Source organism: Symphalangus syndactylus, chromosome 12, assembly GCF_028878055.3.
Source record: "Symphalangus syndactylus isolate Jambi chromosome 12, NHGRI_mSymSyn1-v2.1_pri, whole genome shotgun sequence".
Lineage (NCBI taxonomy): Eukaryota > Metazoa > Chordata > Mammalia > Primates > Hylobatidae > Symphalangus > Symphalangus syndactylus.
In genome coordinates, this window is record NC_072441.2 from 128086984 (window position 1) to 128111282 (window position 24299).

Sequence of the window (24299 nt, forward strand, 5' to 3'; positions counted from 1 at the left end):
TTCGAATTATCCCAGCACTAGTTGTTGAATAGGTGTCCTCTCTCTACTTTATGTTTTTGTTTGCTTTGTCAAAGATGAGTTGGCTATATGTATATGGATTTATTTCTGGGTTCCCTATTCTGTTCCACTGGTCTGTGCACCTATTTTTATATCAGTACCATGCTGTTTTGGCCTTATGATATAGTTTGAGGTTGGGTACTAAGATACCTCCAGATTTTTGTTGTTGTTGTTTAGTCTTGCTTTGGCTAGGTGGGCTCTTTTTGGTTCCATATGAATTTTAGGATTGTTTTTTCTAGTTTTGTGAAGAATGATGGTGGTATTTTGATATGAATTGCATTGAATTTGTCTATAGTTTTTGGCACTATGGTCATTTTTGCAATATTGATTCTATGCATCCATGAGCATGGGATGCATTTCATTTGTGTTGTCTATGATTTCTTTCAGCAGTGTTTTGTAGTTTTCCTTGTAGAGATTTTTACCTCCACCGCCTTGGTTAGGTATAATTCTAAGTATTTTTTTTTTTTTCTTTGCAGTGATAGTAAAAGGGGTTGAATTCTTAATTGGATTTTCAGCCTGCTTGCTGTTGGTGTATAGCAGAGCTACTGTTTGTGTACATTGATTTTGTATCCTGAAGCGTTGCTGAATTCATTTATCAGTTCTAGGAGCTTTTTGGATGAGTCTGTAGGGTTTTCTGGGTATATGATCATATCATCAGCAAACAGTGACAGTTTGACTTCCTCTTTACTGATTAGGATGCCCTTTCTTTCTTTCTCTTGTCTGATTGGCCTGGCTGGGACTTCCAGTACTATGTTGAATAGAAGTGGTGAAAGTGGGCATCCTTGTCTTGTTCCAGTTCTCAGGCAGAATGCTTTCAACTTTTTCCCGTTCAGTATAATGTTATCTGGGGTTTGTTTAGATGGCTTTTATTACCTAAGGGGTGTCCCTTCCATGGCGATTTTGCTGAGGGTTTTAAACATAAAGCGATGCTGGATTTTGTCAACTGCTTTTTCTGCATCTATCGAGATAATCATGTGATTTTTGTTTTTAATTCTGTTTATGTGGTGTTTCACCTTTATTGACTTGCATATGTTAAACCATCCCTGCATCCCTGGTGCGAAACCCACTAGATCATGGTGGATTATCTTTTTGATATGTTGTTGAAATCAGTTAGCTAGTATTTTATTGAGGATTTTGGCATCTGTGTTCATCAGGGATGTTGTTCTGTAGTTTTCTTTGTTATGTCCTTTCCTGGTTTTGGTATTAGGGTGATACTGGCTTTATAGCATTATTTAGGGAGGGTTACCTCTTTCTCTGTCTTTTGGAAAAGTGTCAGTAGGATTCGTACCAATTCTTCTTTGAATGTCTGATACAATTCAGCTGTGAATCTGTTTTGTCCTGGACTTTATTTTTGTTGGCAATTTTAAAATTACCATTTCAATCTTTCTGCTTGTTATTTGTCTGTTCGGAGTTTCTGTATCTTTCTGGTTTAATCTAGGAGGGTTGTATATTTCCAGGAATTTATCCATCTCCTCCAAGTTTTCTAATTTGTACACATAAAAGTGTTCATAGTAGTCTTGAATGATTTTTTGTATTTCTGTGGTATCAGTTGTAATATCTCCTGTTTCATTTCTAATTGAGCTTATTTGGATCTTCTCTCTTCTTTTCTCGGTTAATCTCACTAATAGTCAATGAATTTCATTTATATTTTCAAAGAACCTGCTTTTTGTTTCACTTATCTGTTTTTTTTGGTTTCAATTTCATTTAGTTCTGTTCTGATCTTGGTTATTTCTTTTCTTCTGCTGGGTTTGGTTTGGATTGTTCTTGTTTCTCTAGTACTGTGAGATGTGACCTTAGATTATCTATTTGTGCTCTTTCAGACTTCATTTCCATCTTGATTTCATTGTTGACCCAATGATCATTCAGGAGCAGATTATTTAATTTCCATGTATTTTCATAGTTTTTGAGGGTTCCTTTTGGAGTTAATTTACAATTTTATTCTACTGTGGTCTGAGAAAGTACTTGATATAATTTTGATTTTCTTAAATTTACTGAGACTTATTTTGTGTCCTGTCATATGGTCTATCTTGGATAATGTTCCATATGCTGATTAATAGAATGTATATTCTGCAGTTATTGGGTAGAATGTTCTGTAAATATCTGTTAAGTCCATTTGTTCTAGGGTATAGTTTACATCCATTGTTTCTTTGTTGACTTTCTGCCTTGATGACCTGTCTAGTACTCTCAGTGGAGTATTGAAGTCTTCCACTATTACTGTGTTCATGTCTATCTCATTTCTTAGGTCTAGTAGTAATTGGTTTATAAATGGGAGCTCCAGTGTTAGGTGCATATATATTTCAGACTGTGATATTTTCCCATTACACTAGTCTTTTCATTGTTATATAATGTCCCTCTTTGTCTTTTTTAACTGCTGTTGCTTTAAAGTCTGTTTTGTCTGATATAAGAATAGCTACTCCTGCTCACTTTTGGTGTCCATTTGCAAGGAATATGTTTTTCCATCCCTTTAACTTGAGTTTATGTGAGTCCTTATGTGTTAGGCAAGTCTCTTGAGGACAGCAGATACTTGGTTGGTAAATTCTTACCCATTCTGCCATTCTATATCTTTTAAGTGGAGCATTTAGGCCATTTATATTCAATGATAGTATTGAGATGCGAGGTGCTTTTCTATTCATCATGCTGTCTGTTGCCTGAATACCTTGGTTTTTTTTTTTTTTTCATTATATTATCGTATTATAGGTCCTGTGAGATTTATGCTTTAAGGAGGTTCTATTTTGGTGTATTTTGAGGATTCCTTTCAAGATTTAGAACTCCTTTTAGGAGATTTTGTAGTGCTGTTTTGATTTTGGCAAATTCTCTCAGCATTCGTTGTAAAAAGACTATCTCCTTCATTTACAAAGTTTAGTTTCACTGGATACAAAATTTTTGGCTGATAATTACTTTTTTCCCAAAGAGGCTAAAGATAGGACCTCAGTACCTTCTAGCTTGTTATGTTTTTGCTGAAAAGTCTGCTATTAATCTGATTGGTTTTCCTTTGTAGGTTCCCTGATGCTTTTGCCTCATAGCTGTTAATATACTTTCCTTCATCTTGACTTTAGATTACCTGATGAGTATGTGCCTAGGCAATGATCTTTTTGTGATGAATTTCTCAGGTGTCTTGTATTTGGATGTCTAGATTTTTATCAAGGCTGAGGATGTTTTCTTCAATTATTTTCTTAAGTATATTTTCCAAACTTTTAGATTTCTCTTCTTCCTTGAGTACACCAATTATTCTTAGGCTTGTTCATTTACCATAATCCCAGACTTCTTGGAGGCTTTGTTCGTTTTTTTTTATTCCTTTTTCTTTGTCATTGTTGGATTTGATTAATTTGAAAGCATCTTTGAGCCCTGAAGTTCTTTCTTCTACTGGTTTGATTCTATTGCTGAGATTTTCCAATGTATTTTGCATTTCTCTAAGTGTGTTTTTCATTTCCAGAAGTTGTGATTGTTTTTTATTTATGTTGTCTATTTCTCTGGGGATTTTTCCATCCGTATTCTTTAACAGTTAAAAAATTTCATTAAGTTGTTATTTACCTTTCTCTGGTGCCTCCTTGAGTAGCTTAATAATTGACCTGATTCTTTTTCTGGCAATTCAGAGATTTTTTTTTCTTGGTTTTGATCCATTGCTGGTAAGCTAGTGTGATTTTTTGGGGGTGTTAAAGAACCTTGTTTTGTCATATTACCAGAACTGTTTTTTCTGGTTCCTTCTCATTTGGGTAGACTATGTCAGGGGTAAGATATTTGGCTTAAGGGCTGTTGTTCACATTCTTGTGTCCATGGGGTGCTCCTTTGATGTGCTCTCCCTCTTCCCCTAGGGATAGGGCTTCCTGAGAGCTGGACTGCAGTGATTGTTACTGCTCTTCTGAGTCTAGCCACCCAGTGGAGATACTGGGCTCTGGGCTGGTACTGGGGAGTGTCTGCAAAGAGTCCTGTGATGTGATCCATTTCCTGTAATGTAATCCATTTTCAGTACTCTCAGCTGTGGATACCAGCACCTGCTCTGGTGGAGGTAGCAGGGGAGTGAAGTGGACTCTGTGAGGGTCCTTGGTTGTATTTTTATTTAGCATGCTGCTTTTCTGTTGGTTGGCCTCCAGCCAGGAGGTGGTGCTTTTGAGAGAGCATCAGCTGCAGTAGTATAGGGAGGATACAAGCTTGCCCTAGGGTTGCTTGGATAAGTATTTGGGTGTCTCAGGCAGTGGTTTGGGGCATAGAGTTCCCAAGAGATTATGTTCTTTGTCTTTGGTTACCAGGGCAGGTAGAGAAAAACCCTGAGGGCAGAGTTAGGCATGTCTTAGCTCAGACTCTCCTTGGGCGGGGCCTGCTTCAGCCACTGTGGGGTATGGGGGTGTGGTTCTCAGCCCAGTAGAGTTGTGTTCTCAGGGGGATTATGGCTGCCTCTTCTGCATCATACAGGTGGCCAGGGAAGTGGGAAAAGCCAGCAGTGACAGGCCTTACCCAGCTCCAACGCAGCCTGAAAGGCTGGTCTCACTTTCACCATGCACCCCCATAACACTGAGTTTATTTCCAGGCAGACGGTGAGCAGGGCTGAAAACTTGTCTCAGGCTCCAAGCCTCCCCACTGAGAAAGCAAACAGCTTTCAGGATTTGTGTCTCCCCACCTGCCCCAGTTTCTGTGCTGTATCTTCTCTCCTGGGTCACCCCTTTCCCAGATTCTGTCCAGGAAACTTTGAGTTTAGTTGAAATTGTTACAAAGTTCAGCTGGAAGTTTCCTTCTCCCTGTAGTCTTTCCCCAATTCTAGTGGCATCTCTCCCCACGGACCCCTCTGAGACAAAGTCAACAATGGCTTCCCTGGGGACCAAGAGTGCCCACCGGGCTCTTCCCGCTGCTTCCTCTAATCCTATATTTTGCTCATCTCTTTATATTTGTCTCAGCTCCAGGAAAGGTCAAATCTTTCTCCCATGATCTGAACCTTTGGGTACCCCAGTGAGGATGTGTATTGGCGGGGGGTGGACGTTTCCCCTTTTGCACTTTGGGCACTTACAGCTTTTCAACTGTCTTATGGAGTCTGCAGCAGCAAGCTGCTTCCTTCAAAGGGTCTGTAGATTCTCTGAGCTTTCCTGGTATGTTTCTGTGGTCATTCTTGGAGCAAAAGTTTACAAGTCTCCATATGCTGCTCTGTCTGAGTGGAGCCACAAGCTAGTCCTGCCTCCCATTTGCCATTTTTTAAAAAGCTCCCAGTTAGTTTTTAAATGCAAATTATTATTATATTCTGCAGAGACAAGAGTCTGACTGTGTTATCCAGGCTGGAGTGCAGTGGCATGATTGTGGCTTACTTCAGCCTTCAACTCCTGGGCTCAAGAAATCCTCCTGCCTCAGCCTCCCAAAGCCTCAGGATTATAGACATGTGTTACCACATCTGCCCTCAGTTTTTAATTTGATTATTTCATATACTGCTTCCTCATTCTGCCTATTTTTTCCCCCTGCAATTTTTTTTTTTTTGAAGAAAGCAGGGTTTTTTTTTTGCATTTTGCTAAATACTTTCCCATGGTGTAGTTCAACACATTGTATTGTCTTCTATATTTTCTATAAATTATTGGATATATCTAGAAGCTTGATTAGATTTAGGGCCCCTTGCCCTTCCCCCTGCAAGACTACTTCAAAAGTACTATTGTGTATGCCACTTAAGAGACACATAATGTCTGGCTTCTTCTGTTTTTGTGATGTTAGCAGGCATTAAGTAATTATGCATGATTCATATTTGAATAATAATTCAAAACCAGAATGGACTAGAATTGCCAAAAAGGTAGTACAGCTGAAATTTTGGAATTTAGAGGAGGAAAAGGTAATTTAGGGCAAAACTGATCAGGGAAAGTTTTATGGTGATAGTGGAGCTTAAAATAGGTCTTGAACAATGGGAATGATTCTGGTAAAAGGATTAGCCAGTTTTGGCTAAATTATACAGTGATAGTAAATACTTAAAAAATCCCAGGAGTTTACAACAGCAAAGGCTTATTTCTTGCTTCCATTTGTATGTTTATTTTGGGCCAGTTGTAGTGTTGATCTGCATCTTCATGTCAGGATCCAGGCTGATGGAGTAGCTTCTATTTGGGTTACTGCTGGTCTCATGTAAGAAGAAAAGGGACCATATTGGAACTAAGCAATGGTTTTTAAAGCTTCTGCTTGGAAATGGCACACGTTACTTCTCATGATATTAGCAAGCCTAATATTAACAAGATGGGGTGTGTAATTCTGCCATAGGGCCGGGCAGCAAGTATTTTGAAGAATATTCTGTCACAGGGATGTCTATTGTGGGTGAGAAGGGAAAGGAAAAGGGTATTCTGGGTAGGAAGAGACACAACTGCACGGAGGAGTTAGTGAGAAGAAGCAGTTTTCAGGAGAATAGGTATACTGTCTGGATAGAAGAGTATAGAGACTATCAAAACTAGAAAGGAAGAGTATAGTAGAGTTTAAATTAAAAACTCACGTTCAGCTAATCTCCTAGTCCATTGAAGGCTAGATTTCTGGATCAAGGAACTTGGAATGGAAAGCTCAAGCTCAGCAATGTCCAGTAGAAATACAATGTCAACCTTAAATGTAATCTACATATGTAATTTTAAATTTGCTAGTAACCACATTAAAATATTTTTTAAATGGTGAAATTAATCTTATTGTATTTTGGTTCCATCACTATATCCCACTTAATATCCTGTTTTATTTGCTTTATTCTTCAGTGTATTTGTATCAACCAGTGAAGAAATGACAAGGAATTCTATAACATTTCACTGTAAGTAGGGAAAGGATGGTTTAGTCTTGTGGCTTGGCATTCCAAAGAGAAAGCGTTTTTGAATAAGGATGGAATAGTAATGATCTGCAAGCTAACATGGGGCTGTTTCTCCTCTCATGGTTGAGAACCAATGGTAAAAAAGAAAATGTGAGCCGTCTCCTCTTAAGAGGACTGCAAGGGAAATAGTGCAGTTATAGTCTGTTCCCTTAGTGGGAACATTCAATGAAGAGTATAGGAGCATTGGGGAGAGTTTATAGGAGTTAGAGTCCTCAAGATCACATTAGTTCTACAAGGTAGGATGACGTGAGGGAGCTTGTCTGCCTGGCAGAGCAATTGGATCGGCATAAAAAGGATAGGCAATAAGGAAATGGAGAATTTGTGTCAGGGTCACTCTCACAGACTCCTAAAGGAATTATAAAGGATCGTAGGGATGAGGGAAAGTATTGAAATGTAGGCAGAAGGAACTTTGATGGAGTGAATGTTCAGGAATTCTAAATAGATGTAAAGTAGCTTTTGTGTTATTAGGAGCTAGTATTCCAGGTAAGAAATGATCACTGGATAGGCTGGCTGTTTTGTGGCCATTATCCCAGATACGTAGGGAACTAAATGAGACCTAAAACCTGAGTATTTAAATGAGAAGGCCCCAGAACAAGGTAGTGACATGGGGGACATTTCAAAGTAAGGATTTTTTTTTTTTTTTTTTTTTTTTGAGACGGAGTCTCACTCTGTCACCCAGGCTGGAGTGCAGTGGCGCGGTCTCGGCTTACTGCAAACTCGGCTTACTGCCAGCTCTGCCTCCTGGGTTCATGCCATTCTCCTGCCTCAGCCTCCCGAGTAGCTGGGACTACAGGTGCCCGCCACCACACCCAGCTAATTTTTTTGTGTTTTTAGTAGAGACGGGGTTTCACCGTGTTAGCCAGGATGGTCTCAATCTCCTGATCTTATGATCGCCTGCCTCAGCCTCCCAAAGTGCTGGGATTACAGGCGTGGGCCACCGCACCCAGCCCAAAGTAAGGATTTATAGTTCTTGATGACTGGTTGTGGTGAAGGAAGAGAAGTGGCTTTATCAACATTTGTAAAAGCTCACTATTTCCTAGGTACTTTATATATCTTATATTTAAGTCTTCCATAATCTTGCAAGGTAAATGAGATTAATTTCTATTTTATAGATACGGAACTTAAGTGTAGAGTGTATAATAACTTGCTTAAGCTCACATAGTTAGTAAGAAGTAGAAACAGGACTAACTCAGATCTAGTTGACTCCAAAGCCCTTTAATGTTGGTTGTATATGATGTTGTCTCTCCAGAGAGGAGAGAGAAAGGAATAAAAAAAAAAACTGAGTTGTCAAACTTGGGGATTCATTGACAGAAATGGAAGAATCAAAGGAGGACATAGTTTTGTTGTGGAAAGGATAGATTTATTTTAGGCACCTTGAACTTGCAGTAATAATGGTATATCCATGTGGATATGATGAGGATGCAGTTAGAAATGTGAAACTTGATTCTGGGAGAGAATCAGGAGAGGAGATAAAGCTGATGAAAGTGTGTATGGTTGATTATCTAAATATAGATTTATATTGTCTAAAGTAAGTTGGATGTGAAAATAAATCATTTGTTTAAAGATTTAGAAAAACCGGGCTTTGTAAAATTTTTGGCAAAATCTGAGTATTATAAAGATTGCAATATATTTGTTTTTAGAAGTGATTGTCATGTATGCAGATGCATAGGAATTATTTATACATATATTGAAATAAATATATGTATATAATTATATATGTGTTTTTTAATATATATTAAAACTAATGCCCTACAAGGGGAATTCACATTTTATTGGCCCTAATAACATTTCATGAGGGTCTTTGGACTCAAAACATTAATAATTGATGATTTTAATATGCAACATAATATTCTATCTCATAAATGAAAGGTTATTATATGTAAATATTGTAGTCATATAATAGTCTGGAGCTACATAGTTTACTAAATCTCCATGTTCGGCTTCACTGGGGGTTTTTCACTCATGGATTTTTAAATAAACATTTATTGAGAGCTTGCCTTGTGTTAAACATTTTTCACATGTGCTCTGCTGTTAGTTCTCAAATGACCCTATTAGGTTTGAGTTTTTTCAATGAAGATTATGCATATAATCTTTAGTATGATATGTTAGTGATGATAATAGTGCATCTTTACAACACTTCAGAACATACACAGAAATTTCATATGTGTAATTCACATTAGTAGAAGTCATTGTGCTAAACATATCCTACATGCTACAGATTTCTGAAACTTATTTAATCCTTACAAACCTATTCAGAGGTATTATACCGTAGTATCATCAGTTTTATAGTGAGGAATGTGGCTCACATTGTTAAATAGCTTGGCCAAGATTACATGGCTAATCAGTGACAGATCACAGATGCCTTTAGGTATGCCATTACAATTAGTACTACTCAGCCTAGGGCTTTATAAAGATTGTATACAGTAGCTAAAAGAAAATAAAGTGTTGTATTAGTCCGTTTTCATACTGCTATAAAGATACTACCTGAGACTGGGGAATTTATAAAGGAAAGAGACTTGACTGACTCACAGTATCGCCTGGCTGAGGAGGCCTCAGGAAACTTATAATCGTGGCAAAAGGAGAAGCAGGCACCTTCTTCACAAGGCAGCAGGAGAGAGACAAGTGAATGAAAGAGGAACTTGTGGCCAAACCCTTATAAAACCATCAGATCTCGTGAGAACTCACTCACTATTATGAGAACAGCATGGGGGAAACCACCCACATGATCCAATCACCACCCACCAGTTTCCTCACTCAACACCTGGGGATTACAATTCAGGATAAGATTTGGGTGGGAACAGAAAGCCTAACCATATTAAATGTGAAAAACAAATGCCATCTTCACATTGGCATTACAATTAATGTTAGTACTTAGTGTCATTATAAAAATTATACCAGTATATGGTAAGAGTTGAAAGGTTTGCTTTTTGTTTTTAATTTGTTTGGATTGTTTTACAAAATTGTGTTTAAAATACACAATTTGTTTGTTATGCCTAGAGGCACAGGATTTAACAGATAATCTCTAGCTGCCTTCCACTCCTCACCCACTAGGTATTTTTTGTGTTTACCCTTTCTGGAAAGAAATAGGAAATTATGTAAAATTATGTAATTGAAGGTATACCCACCAGGAAGTAATCAAAATGCCTAAGACCTTCAGATACTCTCTTGCATTTTATACTGTACAACTACTGTAAGATCTATGGTATCTGTAAGGAGATAATGCTGTAAAGAGAGAATATTTTAGAAATTTCTGTAGCATTTCAGCATGATAGAGCAGATTGGAATGCCATTTCATATTTAAACATTTTTATTTTTAAAGCAAATACACAGACATATAGCTGATTTAATCTTTTTAAATCAGTCAAACAACAACTTGATTTAAAACAAAGGAGAATTTCTGATATTCTTTTAAATAGTCTAAATAGAGGTCATTCATTGATGTCAATTATGGGCATTTTTGAGCAAGCCCTAAAGCTGGAAGGGTATCTGCTCTTTCTTCATATATTTTGAAGAAAAAAATAAGTTTGTAAGCTGGTAGAAATAAAGATACTAACTATACCTATAGTATTGGATATATAACTACCACAACAGGCCTATGTTAAGCTGTGAAAGCTATTTATCTACGTACCATGTCTCTGCTGTGCTTGTCCCCTCATTGTTCCTATCTAGACCCTACCTCATTGGTGCCATCCCATTGGAGCCTTTCCTGCCTGATTAGGGCATTAGGCTGCAGATCTCCCAAAGTTCAGCCTTCTCTACATTTCAAATGTACGTGTCTTGTTTTCCCCTTTCCTCACAGCTCTGTTGTATGCTGTTTTCTGTTAAATTAATCCATTATTTTATGTTGATGTGTAATCATCTGTTATTCCTTTCAGCCCACTTGGGAACTGAGGCAGCTGTAGTATATTTACACTAGTCTTGGTTGAGGATTTGAATGGTAGCTCCGTCAAGCTGTGTGATCTTGGGACTGTTATGCTAACTTCACTGAGTCTCATTCTTCTCTTATGACAGGTGCACAAATACGGGTTTGTTTCTAGGGTTAATTGTGTGTGTTATGCATGAAGTATTAGTGTTAAGGCAGTTCAATGGTGTTATCTGGATATTCAAAAAGTTACTCGAATGGGAATTTCAGGTGCTATGGTTTGCTGGAGACAGAAGCATTTTTGAATGCACATCAAAAATATAGTATGGTTCTAATATTAATTCTCTTACAGTTACTACTCCTATTACTTTTTAAGAAACTGGGGTGGAGTTTACAGAGAATTTACATTGGGATTGAAGTGACTTTTATAGCTGCAGAACCATAGTTTTTTCCAGGTATTCTTTCGGTTATTTTGGTAATATGTGAAGATTCTAGATGTATTTGATTTGGAGCTACAGTACTTATATTAAATAGTAAAACTAGTCAGAGGAAGCAGGGCCATTATGAGTTGAAATCTGTTAAGACCAGGAAAGTAAATACTTGAATGGTCCTTTCTTTGCTTCATGCAGGCATGCCTTTCTTTTTTAAAAAAGTTGACTTGAACATATTTTCATTTTGCTGGAAACATTCTATATCACTGAGGGGAAAATGTGCACTCTAGCACTCTCTATTATAGCTCTGCAAAGCCCTGGGTAATATAGGGAAAATAAAACGACTGAGCAGGAAATTGACTAAGTGACCTTAGAGTTCTCTTATATCCTTTTTCTTCCCTGACAAACAAAATGAAATTGCCTTTTGGTATTCTCAAATACTGTGCTTAGGAAAGTCTAGATAAATGGGTGGATAAAAACTTGATTAGAATTGCATTCTTGATTAAAGCATAATTAGAGAAGTTAAAATTATTTTTATTTGCTCCAGGTTTTGTAATTCCAAACTGTTTAAAAGAAGCTTTTATTGCTTAAGGATAAATATGTTTTCATATTTTCTCTTAATATATTTATAAAATTGATGACATACTGTTTTAAGCAAGCTAAATATGCATATGGCAAAGGATTATGCTTTTTGTCTTTGAGTCTTCCTATAAACTTTTCTTCCCTTAAGTAAATTCTCTAGGCTAGGTATAGCAAAGATTTATTATAAAAAAGAATAGGGTTTTTTTTTTTTTTGGTTAAATTCGTACATGTTTTTTCAGTACTTTGTGTGGTTAGAGGCATGAACTTGAATTAGACTGTCTAGGTTCAAGTTCTGGCTCTCCATTTACCTACAATTTTTTTTTATTGTACTTTAAGTTTTAGGGTACATGTGCACAATGTGCAGTTTTGTTGCATATGTATCCATGTGCCATGTTGGTGTGCTGCACCCATTAACTCATCATTTAGCATTAGGTGTATCTCCTAATGCTATCCCTCCCCCCGGAGTGTGATGTTCCCCTTCCTGTGTCCATGTGTTCTCATTGTTCTATTCCCACCTATGAGTGAGAACATGCGGTGTTTGGTTTTTTATCCTTGCGATAGTTTACTGAGAATGATGGTTTCCAGTTTCATCCATGTCCCTACAAAGGACATGAACTTATCATTTTTTATGGCTGCATAGTATTCCATGGTGTATAGATGCCACATTTTCTTAATCCAGTCTATCGTTGTTGGACATTTGGGTTGGTTCCAACTCTTTGCTATTGTGAATAGTGCCACAATAAACATACGTGTGCATGTGTCTTTATAGCAGCATGATTTATAGTCCTTTGGGTATATACTCAGTAATGGGATGGCTGGGTCAAATGATATTTCTAGTTCTAGATCCCTGAGGAATCGCCACACTGACTTCCACAATGGTTGAACTAGTTTACAGTCCCACCAACAGTGTAAAAGTGTTCCTATTTCTCCACATCCTCTCCAGCACCTGTTGTTTCCTGACTTTTTAATGATCACCATTCTAACTGGTGTGAGATGGTATCTCATTGTGGTTTTGATTTGCATTTCTCTGATGGCCAGTGATGATGAGCATTTCTTCATGTGTTTTTTGGCTGCATAAATGTCTTCTTTTGAGAAGTGTCTGTTCATGTCCTTTGCCCACTTTTTGATGGGGGTGTTTTTTTTTTTCTTGTAAATTTGTTTGAGCTCATTGTAGATTCTGGATATTAGCCCTTTGTCAGATGAGTAGGTTGTGAAAATTTTCTCCCATTTTGTAGGTTGCCTGTTCCCTCTGATGGTAGTTTCTTTTGTTGTGCAGAAACTCTTTAGTTTAATTAGATCCCATTTGTCAATTTTGGCTTTTGTTGCCATTGCTTTTGGTGTTTTAGACATGAAGTCCTTGCCCATGCCTGTGTCCTGAATGGTAATGCCTAGGTTTTCTTCTAGGGTTTTTATGGTTTTAGGTCTAACATGTAAGTCTTTAATCCATCTTGAATTAATTTTTGTATAAGGTGTAAGGAAGGGATCCAGTTTCAGCTTTCTACCTATGGCTATTCAGTTTTCCCAGCACCATTTATTAAATAGGGAATCCTTTACCCATTGCTTGTTTCTGTCAGGTTTGTCAAAGATCAGAAAGTTGTAGGTATGTGGCATTATTTCTGAGGGCTCTGTTCTGTTCCATTGATCTATATCTCTGTTTTGGTACCAGTACCATGCTGTTTTGGTTACTGTAGCCTTGTAGTATAGTTTGAAGTCAGGTAGCGTGATGCCTTCGGCTTTGTTCTTTTGGCTTAGGACTGACTTGGGGATGCGGGCTCTTTTTTGGTTCCATATGAACTTTAAAGTAGCTTTTTCCAATTCTGTGAAGAAAGTCATTGGTAGCTTGATGGGGATGGCATTGAATCTATAAATTACCTTGGGCAGTAGGGCCATTTTCACGATATTGATTCTTCCAACCCATGAGCATGGAATGTTCTTCCATTTGTTTGTATCCTCTTTTATTTCATTGAGCAGTGGTTTGTAGTTCTCCTTGAAGAGGTCCTTCACATCCCTTGTAAGTTGGATTCCTAGGTATTTTATTCTCTTTGAAGCAATTATGAATGGGAGTTCACTCATGATTTGGCTCTCTGTTTGTCTGTGATTGGTGTATAAGAATGCTTGTGATTTTTGTACATTGATTTTGTATCCTGAGACTTTGCTGAAGTTGCTTATCAACTTGAGGAGATTTTGGGCTGAGATGATGGGGTTTTCTAGATATACAATCATGTCATCTGTAAACAGGGACAATTTGACTTCCTCTTTTCCTAATGGAATGCCCTTTATTTCCTTCTCCTGCCTGATTGCCCTGGACAGAACTTGCAACACTATGTTGAATAGGAGTGGTGAGAGAGGGCATCCCTGTCTTGTGCCAGTTTTCAAAGAGAATGCTTCCAGTTTTTGTCCATTGTGTATGATATTGGCTGTGGGTTTGTCGTAGATAGCTCTTATTATTTTGAGATATGTCCCATCAATACCTAATTTATTGAGAGTTTTTAGCATGAAGCGTTGTTGAATTTTGTCAAAGGCCTTTTCTGCATCTATTGAGATAATCACGTGGTTTTTGTCTTTGGTTCTGTTTATATGCTGGATTACACTTATTGATTTGCGTATGTTGAACCAGCCCTGCATCCCAGGGATGAAGCCCACTTGATCATGGTGTATAAGCTTTTTGATGTGCTGCTGGATTCGGTTTGCCAGTATTTTATTGAGGATTTTTGCATCGATGTTCATCAAGGATATTAGTCTAAATTTCTCTTTTTTTGTTGTGTCTCTGTCTGGCTTTGGTATCAGGATGATGCTGGCCTCATCAAATGACTTAGGGAAGATTCCCTCTTTTTCTATTGATTGGAATAGTTGTTTTTAACAATTAAGTGAGTTAATAGTTGCGAAGTACTTAGTACAGTAAACACAATGTAGATGTATTTGTTAAAAAGTTACATCATGAGAAATTGGATGAAAAAGTTTATAATAAAGAATTACACAAATATAACAACTTTTATAAAAATTATAAAAGTGTATAATTTCTGTATAGTATTTGAATAAAGTATGAATTCAGTGGACACTCTTAGATTTGGAGTTGTCTTAAATATAATACGTGCTTGGCAAGTTTTAGATGGATAACACTGAACACAAAAATGCTCATCAGTATTTTATTTGTTGTTACATTGCTATTTTACATAGCTTCTCCTCACATTTTCTAGATGTCTTGAAATATATTTCGTTAGTTTTCTGAGTACTGATAAAAGATCCCTGAATCCCATCTCCCTAAAGATATGTCAGTTTGGCCATTTAGTTATTAAAAACTGTTGAATTGATTTGCCTTTAGGAAGAACTATTTTAGATAGCTCAGCTATTATTATCATAGGACCAATGTAAAAATGTTAACAATATACCAAAGCTCTTTGGCTAAAAGGCTTGTTTCTTAGAAAATGAAATAAATAATTTCAAAACTCTTATGATTGAGACTATTTTTCTGCCTCTTCGCCACATTTGTTGATAAAATTAGAATTACTCTAATGATTTGGCACTAAGTATAAACAATGCCTTGCAAAGTATTAAATATAGTTGAAAGTCATGCTAGTATATGCTGATGTTTTTTATAGATCTGTTTTTTTCCCTTGAGTGGCTGTATTATACATAGATCATTTCCTTTACCAGCAGGAAAGTGGTTTCCTAGAGGAATAAGTGACTAACCCATCAAAATCTTCTGTAGATTTTTAGGGGATAGATGATGTTAGATAGGCACTCCAGGTATCACACAAATATTTTCTTACTAAGAAATGTGAGGAAAGAAAGATTATAATTTGGAATAACAGATAACTTGTGGTATAAAATACATTGAAAGTACATTGATGAATATAGGTATCATTTTTTTGTTTTCACGGGTAATGGTAGCATGTAAGAAAGTTATTCAAGTTTAGTAAGGCCTGGGACCTTGGTATTCAATAAAGAAGAAATATTAGCAAAATATTTGGCTTTTAAAGAGTGCATTATGAAATAGAAATATGTGAGAAATTGGTGTAAAATATTTTCAGAATGAATCTGCCGCACAATATGTGGAGCTCTTGAAACTCTCATATGCTGCTGGTGGGAATATAAACTGGTACAACCGCTTAGAAAACAGTTTGGTAGGATCTATTTAAGTTGGGCATATGCATGCCCTAAGATCTACTGCTAGGTATATGTACTTCCTCCGAATATGTACATATGTGCACCAAAGACGTGCACAAAAATACTGAAACAGTATTTTTTAAATAATAGATGGAAGTCGGAGTAACCCACATAACAGTCAACAGAATGGCATATTACAATGTAATACTTTACAGCAATGAGAATGAATGAAATGTTGAGTTAAAGAAATGGGCAGTAAATAATATGTATCACATTATTTCATTAATATTAAGCCCAGGAACAGTAAAAAACTACTCCATGTTGTTGGAAGTCAGAACAGGGTTTACTTTTGGAGAGGCATAAGATCTATTGATTGGGAAGGGGCAAGATGAGGACTTTGTGGTGGTAGAAATGTTCTGTTTCTTGATGTGAGTGATTGTTATATAAATGTGTTCAATGTGATATTTTATTGGTCTACATACTTACGATTGGTGTGCTTTTCTGTATGTATGTTACATCTACATAAAAAGAGTTAAAAATCAATCTGTTTCAATAACTCAAGAGATTTCTTATGTTATCTGGAATGTCCTTAGTAGAAGTGTAGTAGGATATAATTAAAGTGTTGAAGCAGGAGGAATTGGGCTTTTTTATTTTCCCTTTTTTTCTTAAGAAACTTGCTACCTACTAGTTTGGGGAAAATTATTTACCCGCTTTAAACCTCAGGCATTTATCTGTAAGTAGGGAAAATAATATTTGTGAGGATCAACTGCATAGTTGATTTTCAGGTATTGTAAAATATGGTATAATTGCACTTGTTCTTATTAAATGAATCAAAGAAGTATCAAAGATTAGGGGTCATTACATTCAAAGAGCTGAACATCTGAAGGTAAAATAGATACTGCATTCAAACAAGTAATTTTTTATGAAGAGCTGAACAGCAAACAAATATGTTGTTAAAGAGTGTGCTGAAAGGCCCGTGTGTACTGGCTTCTTCCTCATTATATGTAAGCATTCTTAACCATCTCTCATCTATAGAACAACAAATCAATTTCTCAAGTAGGCATCACCTCTGGCTACTGCCTTATAACTGAACTTTTTGAAAGTCTATACTTGTGATTTTTTTCTTTTCAGTTACCTCCCTCAACTTTCCATCCATCATCTACACCCATCACTATAGAGAAAATACACTCTCTAAAGTTAATTACCTTCTAAATATGTTTCTCAGGCTTTTATTTCTTGAGCTCTCTCTAGTATTTGCCACTATTGTTTATTCTGTCTTTGAGTCGCCTTCCTCTTGGATTCATTTCTAATAAAATGATTTATTTTAAAAAATAATTTCAATTTTTATTTTAGATTCGGGGGTACATTGTGTAGGTATTTTACAAGAGGGAATGTGGGGCAGGCGGGGAAGTGTTGAAAAACTAAGTGTTGGGTACTATGCTCATTACCTGGGTGACAAGATTATTCGTATTATAAACCTCAGTATCATGCAATATACCCCTTGGCTTCTATAACGTATTTCTCCCAAGCATGTAGTACTGTAGTTGGGCAAGAAGTGCTGGTTGAAAGATAGAGTAAGTGATTTTTCTCACACTTGTCTGTGTTTTCTGCCTTGTCCGATGACTTCTCTTTCTCTGTCTTGGTATTTCCAGGGTTCTATTGTTAACTCTTTTCTCTCAATCTATGTGCTCTTTTTGAATGATGCCATTTAATCTTCTGTTTCTGTCTCTGCAGTGATTGCTCCATGTCAGACTCCTCTGCTGAGTCTCAGACTCATTTATAAATGTCTTTTGTGGTTTTTGACACCCTTTCATAAGCTGCTTTTGTTTCAATTATGTAATATCTTATATTTCTGTTGGTTTCAATTGTAAACTGAAAAAAATCACAAAGTCTTTATAAATTTGGAGAGGAGACTTTATTTCTTCTAAAGAGTTACAGCCTGCAAAGTGGCCATACTGCAGGCTGGGAAGTGTTCCTCTGGCAAAGACCAAAGATAGGCACCTGGAAGGTGGAGGGGTGTTAGGGTGGGAGTTTTTGCTGAACAATTTGGCTAAATATACATGTTCAACAGGTTACAAGAGGAGCTATGAATATTCATGAAGGTAGTCCTGATGCATGTGTATTGAACAAACATGTATGTTACATAAGATCTATGTTCACCCTGGGTAGAGACTTAACATTTAAATGTGTTACAGTTAAGCTCTCTATGTCAACAGGTCTTTTCAGGACATGAAGGCTCTCAAAGGTGCAGTCTCTGTAAACTGCCCAGAACCAGTCCATGGCTGGTGGTCTTCTGTACGAGAAAGTTACCGAAATCAGTCCCTTGTCCAATGAAAACTGTAGTTATGGTTAGTTAGTTAGTCAGAATCTGTGAGCTGGCTGAGCTGTAATTGTTTTAATATTGCTTATCTCAAGGGCAGTGCTTGTTTAGCTGCTAGAGAACAAGAAAAACCTTGTGGCAGTTAGAACATAGTTTATTCGTTAAGTATAGGAGTGCCCGACTTTACCCTTGCCTGACATGGACTTAGGTCCCGTATATAATTTGGTATCTTACTGCCATAGAAGAGTCTGCTCTATCAGTCTCATGATCTCTATTTTAACAGTGCTGGTCAGTTGTGTCTAAACCCCAAAAGAGGGAGAGTATAACAAGCCACATCGGACCTGTCCCATCATGGCTGGGAACTCAGTTTTAAGGTTTTAAGGCTTTTCTGGGGTCTCCTGGGCCACAGGGAGCCCATTCAGTCAGTGATTGGGACTGGGAGTCACAGTGAAATGCATACTGCAAAACCAGGTATGCATAACTGATCTATGGTTATAGCACAATATTTTAAATTCTTTATGAACTTCTGCAAGTATGAAAAAAATCGAAAAAATGTTCATGATCAAAGTAGATGTATTCAAAGTACTGATTAACCTAAATTCTAATCTTACCAATGTTACGGGATGCTTGGGGTGTTGCTTTGCCAGCTGGAAACCTCTGTGGCCAATGGCGCCTTTGCCCGAGATTTTTTGGCCAAGCAAAACTAGGGCAAAGATGCCATTGGCCACTTCACCTGGCAGGCTGCCTGTGACTTGTGCTACTGGCCTGGATCCCATGCCTGCCAAAGGTGAGTAGAGCAGCGAGGGGTGTGTAAGCAAGTGAGCATGGGGTCCCACCACTGTGCACAGCCAGGCATGCTGGCTGTGGTGGGGCAGGCAGCATAAGGTGCTGGCTCCCTGTGAAGCTGTGGCTAGATTAGGTGTACCACAAGCAGCTTCCACGTCTGGCACTGGAGAATGCATTGGTGCCCAGAAGCTTGGAGACGTCAGGAACTGCAGAGCCCCAAAGAGGGTGTCACAGTTCTGGTTTGGAGAGCTTCTAGGTCTGGGCTCCTCAAAGTGCTGCAGCTCTTCTCTCTTTCTTGTTGCCTGCAACGTGGCGAGTTAAGAGGCATTTTTCAGCCCTGTTTGTATTATAGCTCTTTCAGCCCTGCCATTTGGCAGGTCCCAAGTTCTTGTCCCATGTGCAGGAAGAATGAGGTATGCAGACAAGTGGAGGGTAAACAAGGCAAAGAGGAGCTTTATTGAAAGATAGAACAGCTCAGAGGAGACTTGCAGTGGATAGCTCTTATTCATAGCCAGGCTGTTCTGCTGGGTGCTTAGCTGTCATCAGAGAGGAGATCCAGGAGTGGGTAACTCTTCTCTGCAGCTGTTTGCCCCAATATCTCTCAACTGTCAGAAGAGAGGAGACCCTGGAGTGGGTAGCTCCTCTCCACAGCTGGTCATCTGGATACCTCTTAGCTCTCAGCAGAGAGGAGACCCTGGAGTGGGTACCCCCTCTCCACAGCTGATTGTCCTGACGTCTGAGTCTGGGGTTTTTATGGGGTTCAGAGGGGATGAAGTGCATATTGATTGGTTCGTGGGCAGCCACCAGGTAGCCCCAGAAAAAGCACCATAAGTCCCCACTCTGGTCCATGGGACTGGCAGCCTGGCTCCCAGGCTTCAGGCCCTCCCCAGCTTGAAGGTGGGGCTTCATTGGGGACCCACCCCTTTCTGCCCCAAGCCTTTCTGCTTCCTGCTGTTGTTCATGGTGCCCAGGCTCTTCATGCTGAGGGGGCGCCTGTAGTCCAGTGCTGAGCTGCCCTCGGCACCCCCTTGGCCTCTCTTCTGTGCTTGTTGGCACCCAAAGTCTGCAGGGGGCCAAGGTGGCAGGGGGTAGGTGTGTCAGCACTGCCCTGAGCATGCACATACCCAGCTGTGCACAGGGAGCACAAAGCTCCCGCTCTGTCAACTCAGAAGGACAGCTGCCCTTGGCTCCTGCCAGCTCTGTGGAGCGCAGCCCTGGCCACATCTCCCCCACTGCACCTGGCGCCACGGCAGCAGGGGCTCTAGATGGGCCACTGCTGCCATCACTAAGTTTCACGTAGTGTTGGGATACTACTTAATTTTGAACACATCTTAATGATCACCATTCAACTGTATTCACTAATTTTAGAGACCTTTCTCTTCAAAAAATTCTCACATTAAGAAATACCCTTAGTAGACACAAAACAGTACCTTAGCTGCAACAGTGATATTCACTAAACATTTAATTAGTATCTTTGACATCAAGAGTTACACTCTGGATCCCTGGTCAAATCCAATGAGTTTCATGTTTGAAACAATTGAACAAATTATTTTAAATTATAGAAGGGGAAATTTAAGGAAGACATAGAGGAAGAAAATCCTTCTGGTAAAGATTACAAAATAGATAAAAGAGGCACAGGGTATAATCTATTTATCAGATTTATTTACCAGATTGTCCCTAGGCTGGATTAGGAAATTGGCTTAGTAGTTTACTTAATTATAATAGCACACATTTATTATCTGCCCAGCACAACTCTATAAAGTTAATGCGATTATTATCTTGATCAGGAAAGGAAGGCACAGAGATGTTAAATACATTACCATCTAGCTAGTCACTGGTGGAGCTATGATTTGAATGCAGACAGCCTGTATCCATTGCTTTCATATTTATATATAGATGTATATGTTTATATTTATATACATATATAGTGTATATATATTAAATATTTTTAGTTTAAAATGGAAATAGTAAAATACCTCTTATCTGGAGCAATCTGAATCCATAGTTGTTTAGTTAATTGGAAAGGTCAGTTAAAGCAGTGAATCATAAAAATGGTACATACATACTTTAAGACATATAAAATAAATATATACTCATTCTCTAATCTTTGGATGTAGCACTAAGGCATTCCTTTTGGTATTATTCTGACGATTGGAATTCCATATCGTCTTTTTTGCATAAACTACAAAAATAATGCATTGTCTACATTTTCCAGGTTTGCTTTCTTCAAAGTTGAGCTAGAATATAAAGACACTTATAAAGCAAGCGTGTACAGAATCCTTTGAGATTGTTATAATTTTATAAGTGTTTTGCAGTTCTCTGTTCTGCCTTTAACCTAACAATTTTTAAGCTACTTGCCTTCACCTTCTTAAAATTTCCAGAAGCATTCAACTTTGTTTCTTCATAAGTGGCCTTCTTTCACATTAGTAATTAAATAGTTTATGTAATACTCAATTAAAGTAATTACAATACCAAGTGCAAATGACATAAATAAACCTGGTATCAGATAAAAGTGAACTCTTAGAAAACAATATAAATTGGTACTAGCAGAAGTACAGGGCATACTTGAGAACAGCTTTTATCTTTGAGCAGTTACTATGCCATGCAATTAGCCAGAGTGTTTTACAGAGGATATGGAGAATACCAGTTTATCTTGAAGTTAAGAGTTGATTAGCTTTAAAAGTGTCTATTTATAAATCCAAAACAATTGAAAGTGGGATCTTGAAGAGATATTTACACACTCATGTTCACAGTAGCAGTATTTACAATAGCCAAGAGGTGGAAGCTATCCAAATGTTCATTGGGAGATGAATGGATACACAAAATGTGGTATATACATACAATAGAATATTATTCAGTCTTAAAAAGGAAGGAAATCCTGTCACATGATACAACATGGTAAACCTGGAGGACATTATGATAAGTGAAATAAGACAGTCACAAAAAGACAATACTATATGATTCCACTTATATGTGGTATTTAAAGTAGTCAAATTTATTATGAAAGTAAAATGGTGGTAACCAGGGGCCGAGGGAAGGTGGAAATGGGAAGTTGTTTGATGGGTAGAGAGTTTCAGTTTTACAAAATTTAGTTTCAGTTTTGCAAAATGAAAAAGTTCCGGAGATGTGTTGCATGATAATATGAATATATCTATCACTACTAAACTGTACGTAGACTTAAAAATCATTAAGATGTTGAATTTTATGCTATGTGTTTTTTTTTCAGTTCTTTTTTTTTATTATTGTACTTTAAGTTTTAGGGTATGCTATGTGTTTTTACCAAAATTAAAGATAAAAAATTTCTGCTATGTGCTTGACACTTGAACAATGGGTTAGAGGCGCCAACAGCCCCACACAGTCAAAAATCCACATGTAACTTTAGACCGCCCCAAAAACTTTACTAATAGCCTACTGTTGACTAGAAACCTTAGCAATAACATAGTCAATTAACACATATTTCGTATATGTATTATATACTGTATTCCTACCATAAGTTAGAGAAAAGAAAATATTATTAAGAAAATCATAAGGAAGAGAAAATACATTTATAATACTATACTGTATTTATCAATACCCCAAATTTATGTTGTCTGTTTACAAGATGAATCATCTTTCTGAAATGGACAACCACAGTTGTAGACTCCAATGTATGGTACATACCAAGCAATTAATTATTTTTTTGTAGTGTCATGACTTTCCTCTGCTTCTTGGGAGCACTTCCAGTGTCACTAGTGGCATTCCACATGGGTCCTGTGCTGTTATTCAAAGTTTATGGTATTGCACTAAACGAAGAAAGACTATTTTTTAATTCAATATGCTTTACTGGAGAGATGAACTGCTCATGCAGAGATGATTAGTGTCACACAGTGTTTTAAGCAGATATTTGCAACCCTTGAGTTCACCACAAAAGCAACAGGAAGTGGTTATTATTACAGTAGTACAGTATGTACTACTGTTAATTTTATGCAGTTATGATTTAACACTGCATTTTTATAATTGCTTACATTTTTTCCTGTGAATATACCATGTAGGGTCTATAACAGTTTGTAAGTTTTGATATATTTTAACTTTTTATAACAAATTTGTATATATTTAACAGTAGTAAATTATAAAATATACTTGTATCTACCTATATTTTATGCATTCATGGCATACCTTTTTCTTAATTTAAAAAATATTCTAGGCCACATCGTTCATCTATAGGTTTTTAAAAAATTGTCACAAGTCTTCAAAAAATTTTTCAATATACTTACTGAAAAAAATCTGTATATTGTACCCACACAGTCCAAGCCTATGTTGTTCAAGGGCCAACTGTATGTTGTTTTTTGAGCTTTCTAATGGCTCACATGTGTTTTATTAAAAATTCAGATAATACAGAAAATATGAATAAAATAAAATCACCCAAAATACGTTTTCTCTGGTATAACCACTGTTAATATTTTGGTATATATTCTTCTATTCCTTTACCCATGCATACAGGTGTCTGTGTGTATGTGTATACACAGTATATCTTAAAATGTATATTTTAACTAAAATAGTATATGTGTGTTCATTTATAACTAGTTTCTGGAAAACATTTACTTGTTTATTCTGAATATCTTTCCATATTCTCACATTGTCATCATGTTTATGACTGAATGTTCTCTACAGTTTGGATATACTATAACTACTGTAACTACTATTTTAAATTGTCCCTATTGTTGGGCATTTAGGGTTTCACAGTTTTACTTTTTATAAACAACCCTGAAATAATTTTTTTTGTTGTTTATTTTAGTGATAGGGTCTCTCTCTGTTGCCTAGGCTAGAGGGCAGTGGCACAATCATAGCTCACTGCAGTCTTCAACTTCTGGGCCTAGGTGATTCTCTGGCCTCAGTCTCCCAAGTAGCTGGGACTACAAGTTCATACCACTATACCTGGCTAATTTTTTTTTTTTTTTTGTAAAGGCAGGGTCTTGCTATGTTGCCCAGGGTGGTCTCAAATTCCTGGCCTCAAGCAATCCTCCTGTCTTGGCCTCCCAAAGTTCTAGCATTACAGGTATGAGCCACTGCATCTGACCAATTATTTGTATGTGTGTTTGTGTGTGTATAAACAAAAAGTAGTGTCCATCAAAGTTCCAAAAGAAATTATTTTCAACCTAAAATTCTATGTCAAGCCAAATTTTCAGTCAAATGTGAAGATAAAGTCATTTTCAGGCACGTTGAAAATCAGAATGTGTATCTTTGAGGCTTCCTATCTCAAGTTGCTTAAGGATATATACCAACAGAATTAAAGAGAATATGCAGAAAGAGAAAAGTAGATTTACTCTTAGATGATAGTGAAAGAAAATTGGAAGATAATGGCTAGGCAGCAGGCCT

The 24299-nt window shown here is 37.3% G+C and overlaps 1 protein-coding gene across 8 annotated transcripts in view; it reads left to right on the top strand.

Annotated features, from left to right (window-relative positions):
* Positions 1-24299, top strand: part of AGBL4 (AGBL carboxypeptidase 4) — a 1484537-nt gene that overhangs the window by 23729 nt on the left and 1436509 nt on the right. For 6 of the 8 annotated variants that reach the window (XM_063627496.1, XM_063627495.1, XM_063627494.1 and 3 more), the window contains exon 3: positions 6747-6799. The exons of the other annotated variants lie outside the window; for them this stretch is intronic. In XM_063627496.1, coding sequence (XP_063483566.1) covers positions 6747-6799 — 53 coding nt within the window. The remainder of the gene's footprint in view (positions 1-6746; positions 6800-24299) is intronic. 8 annotated transcript variants of the gene reach the window in all.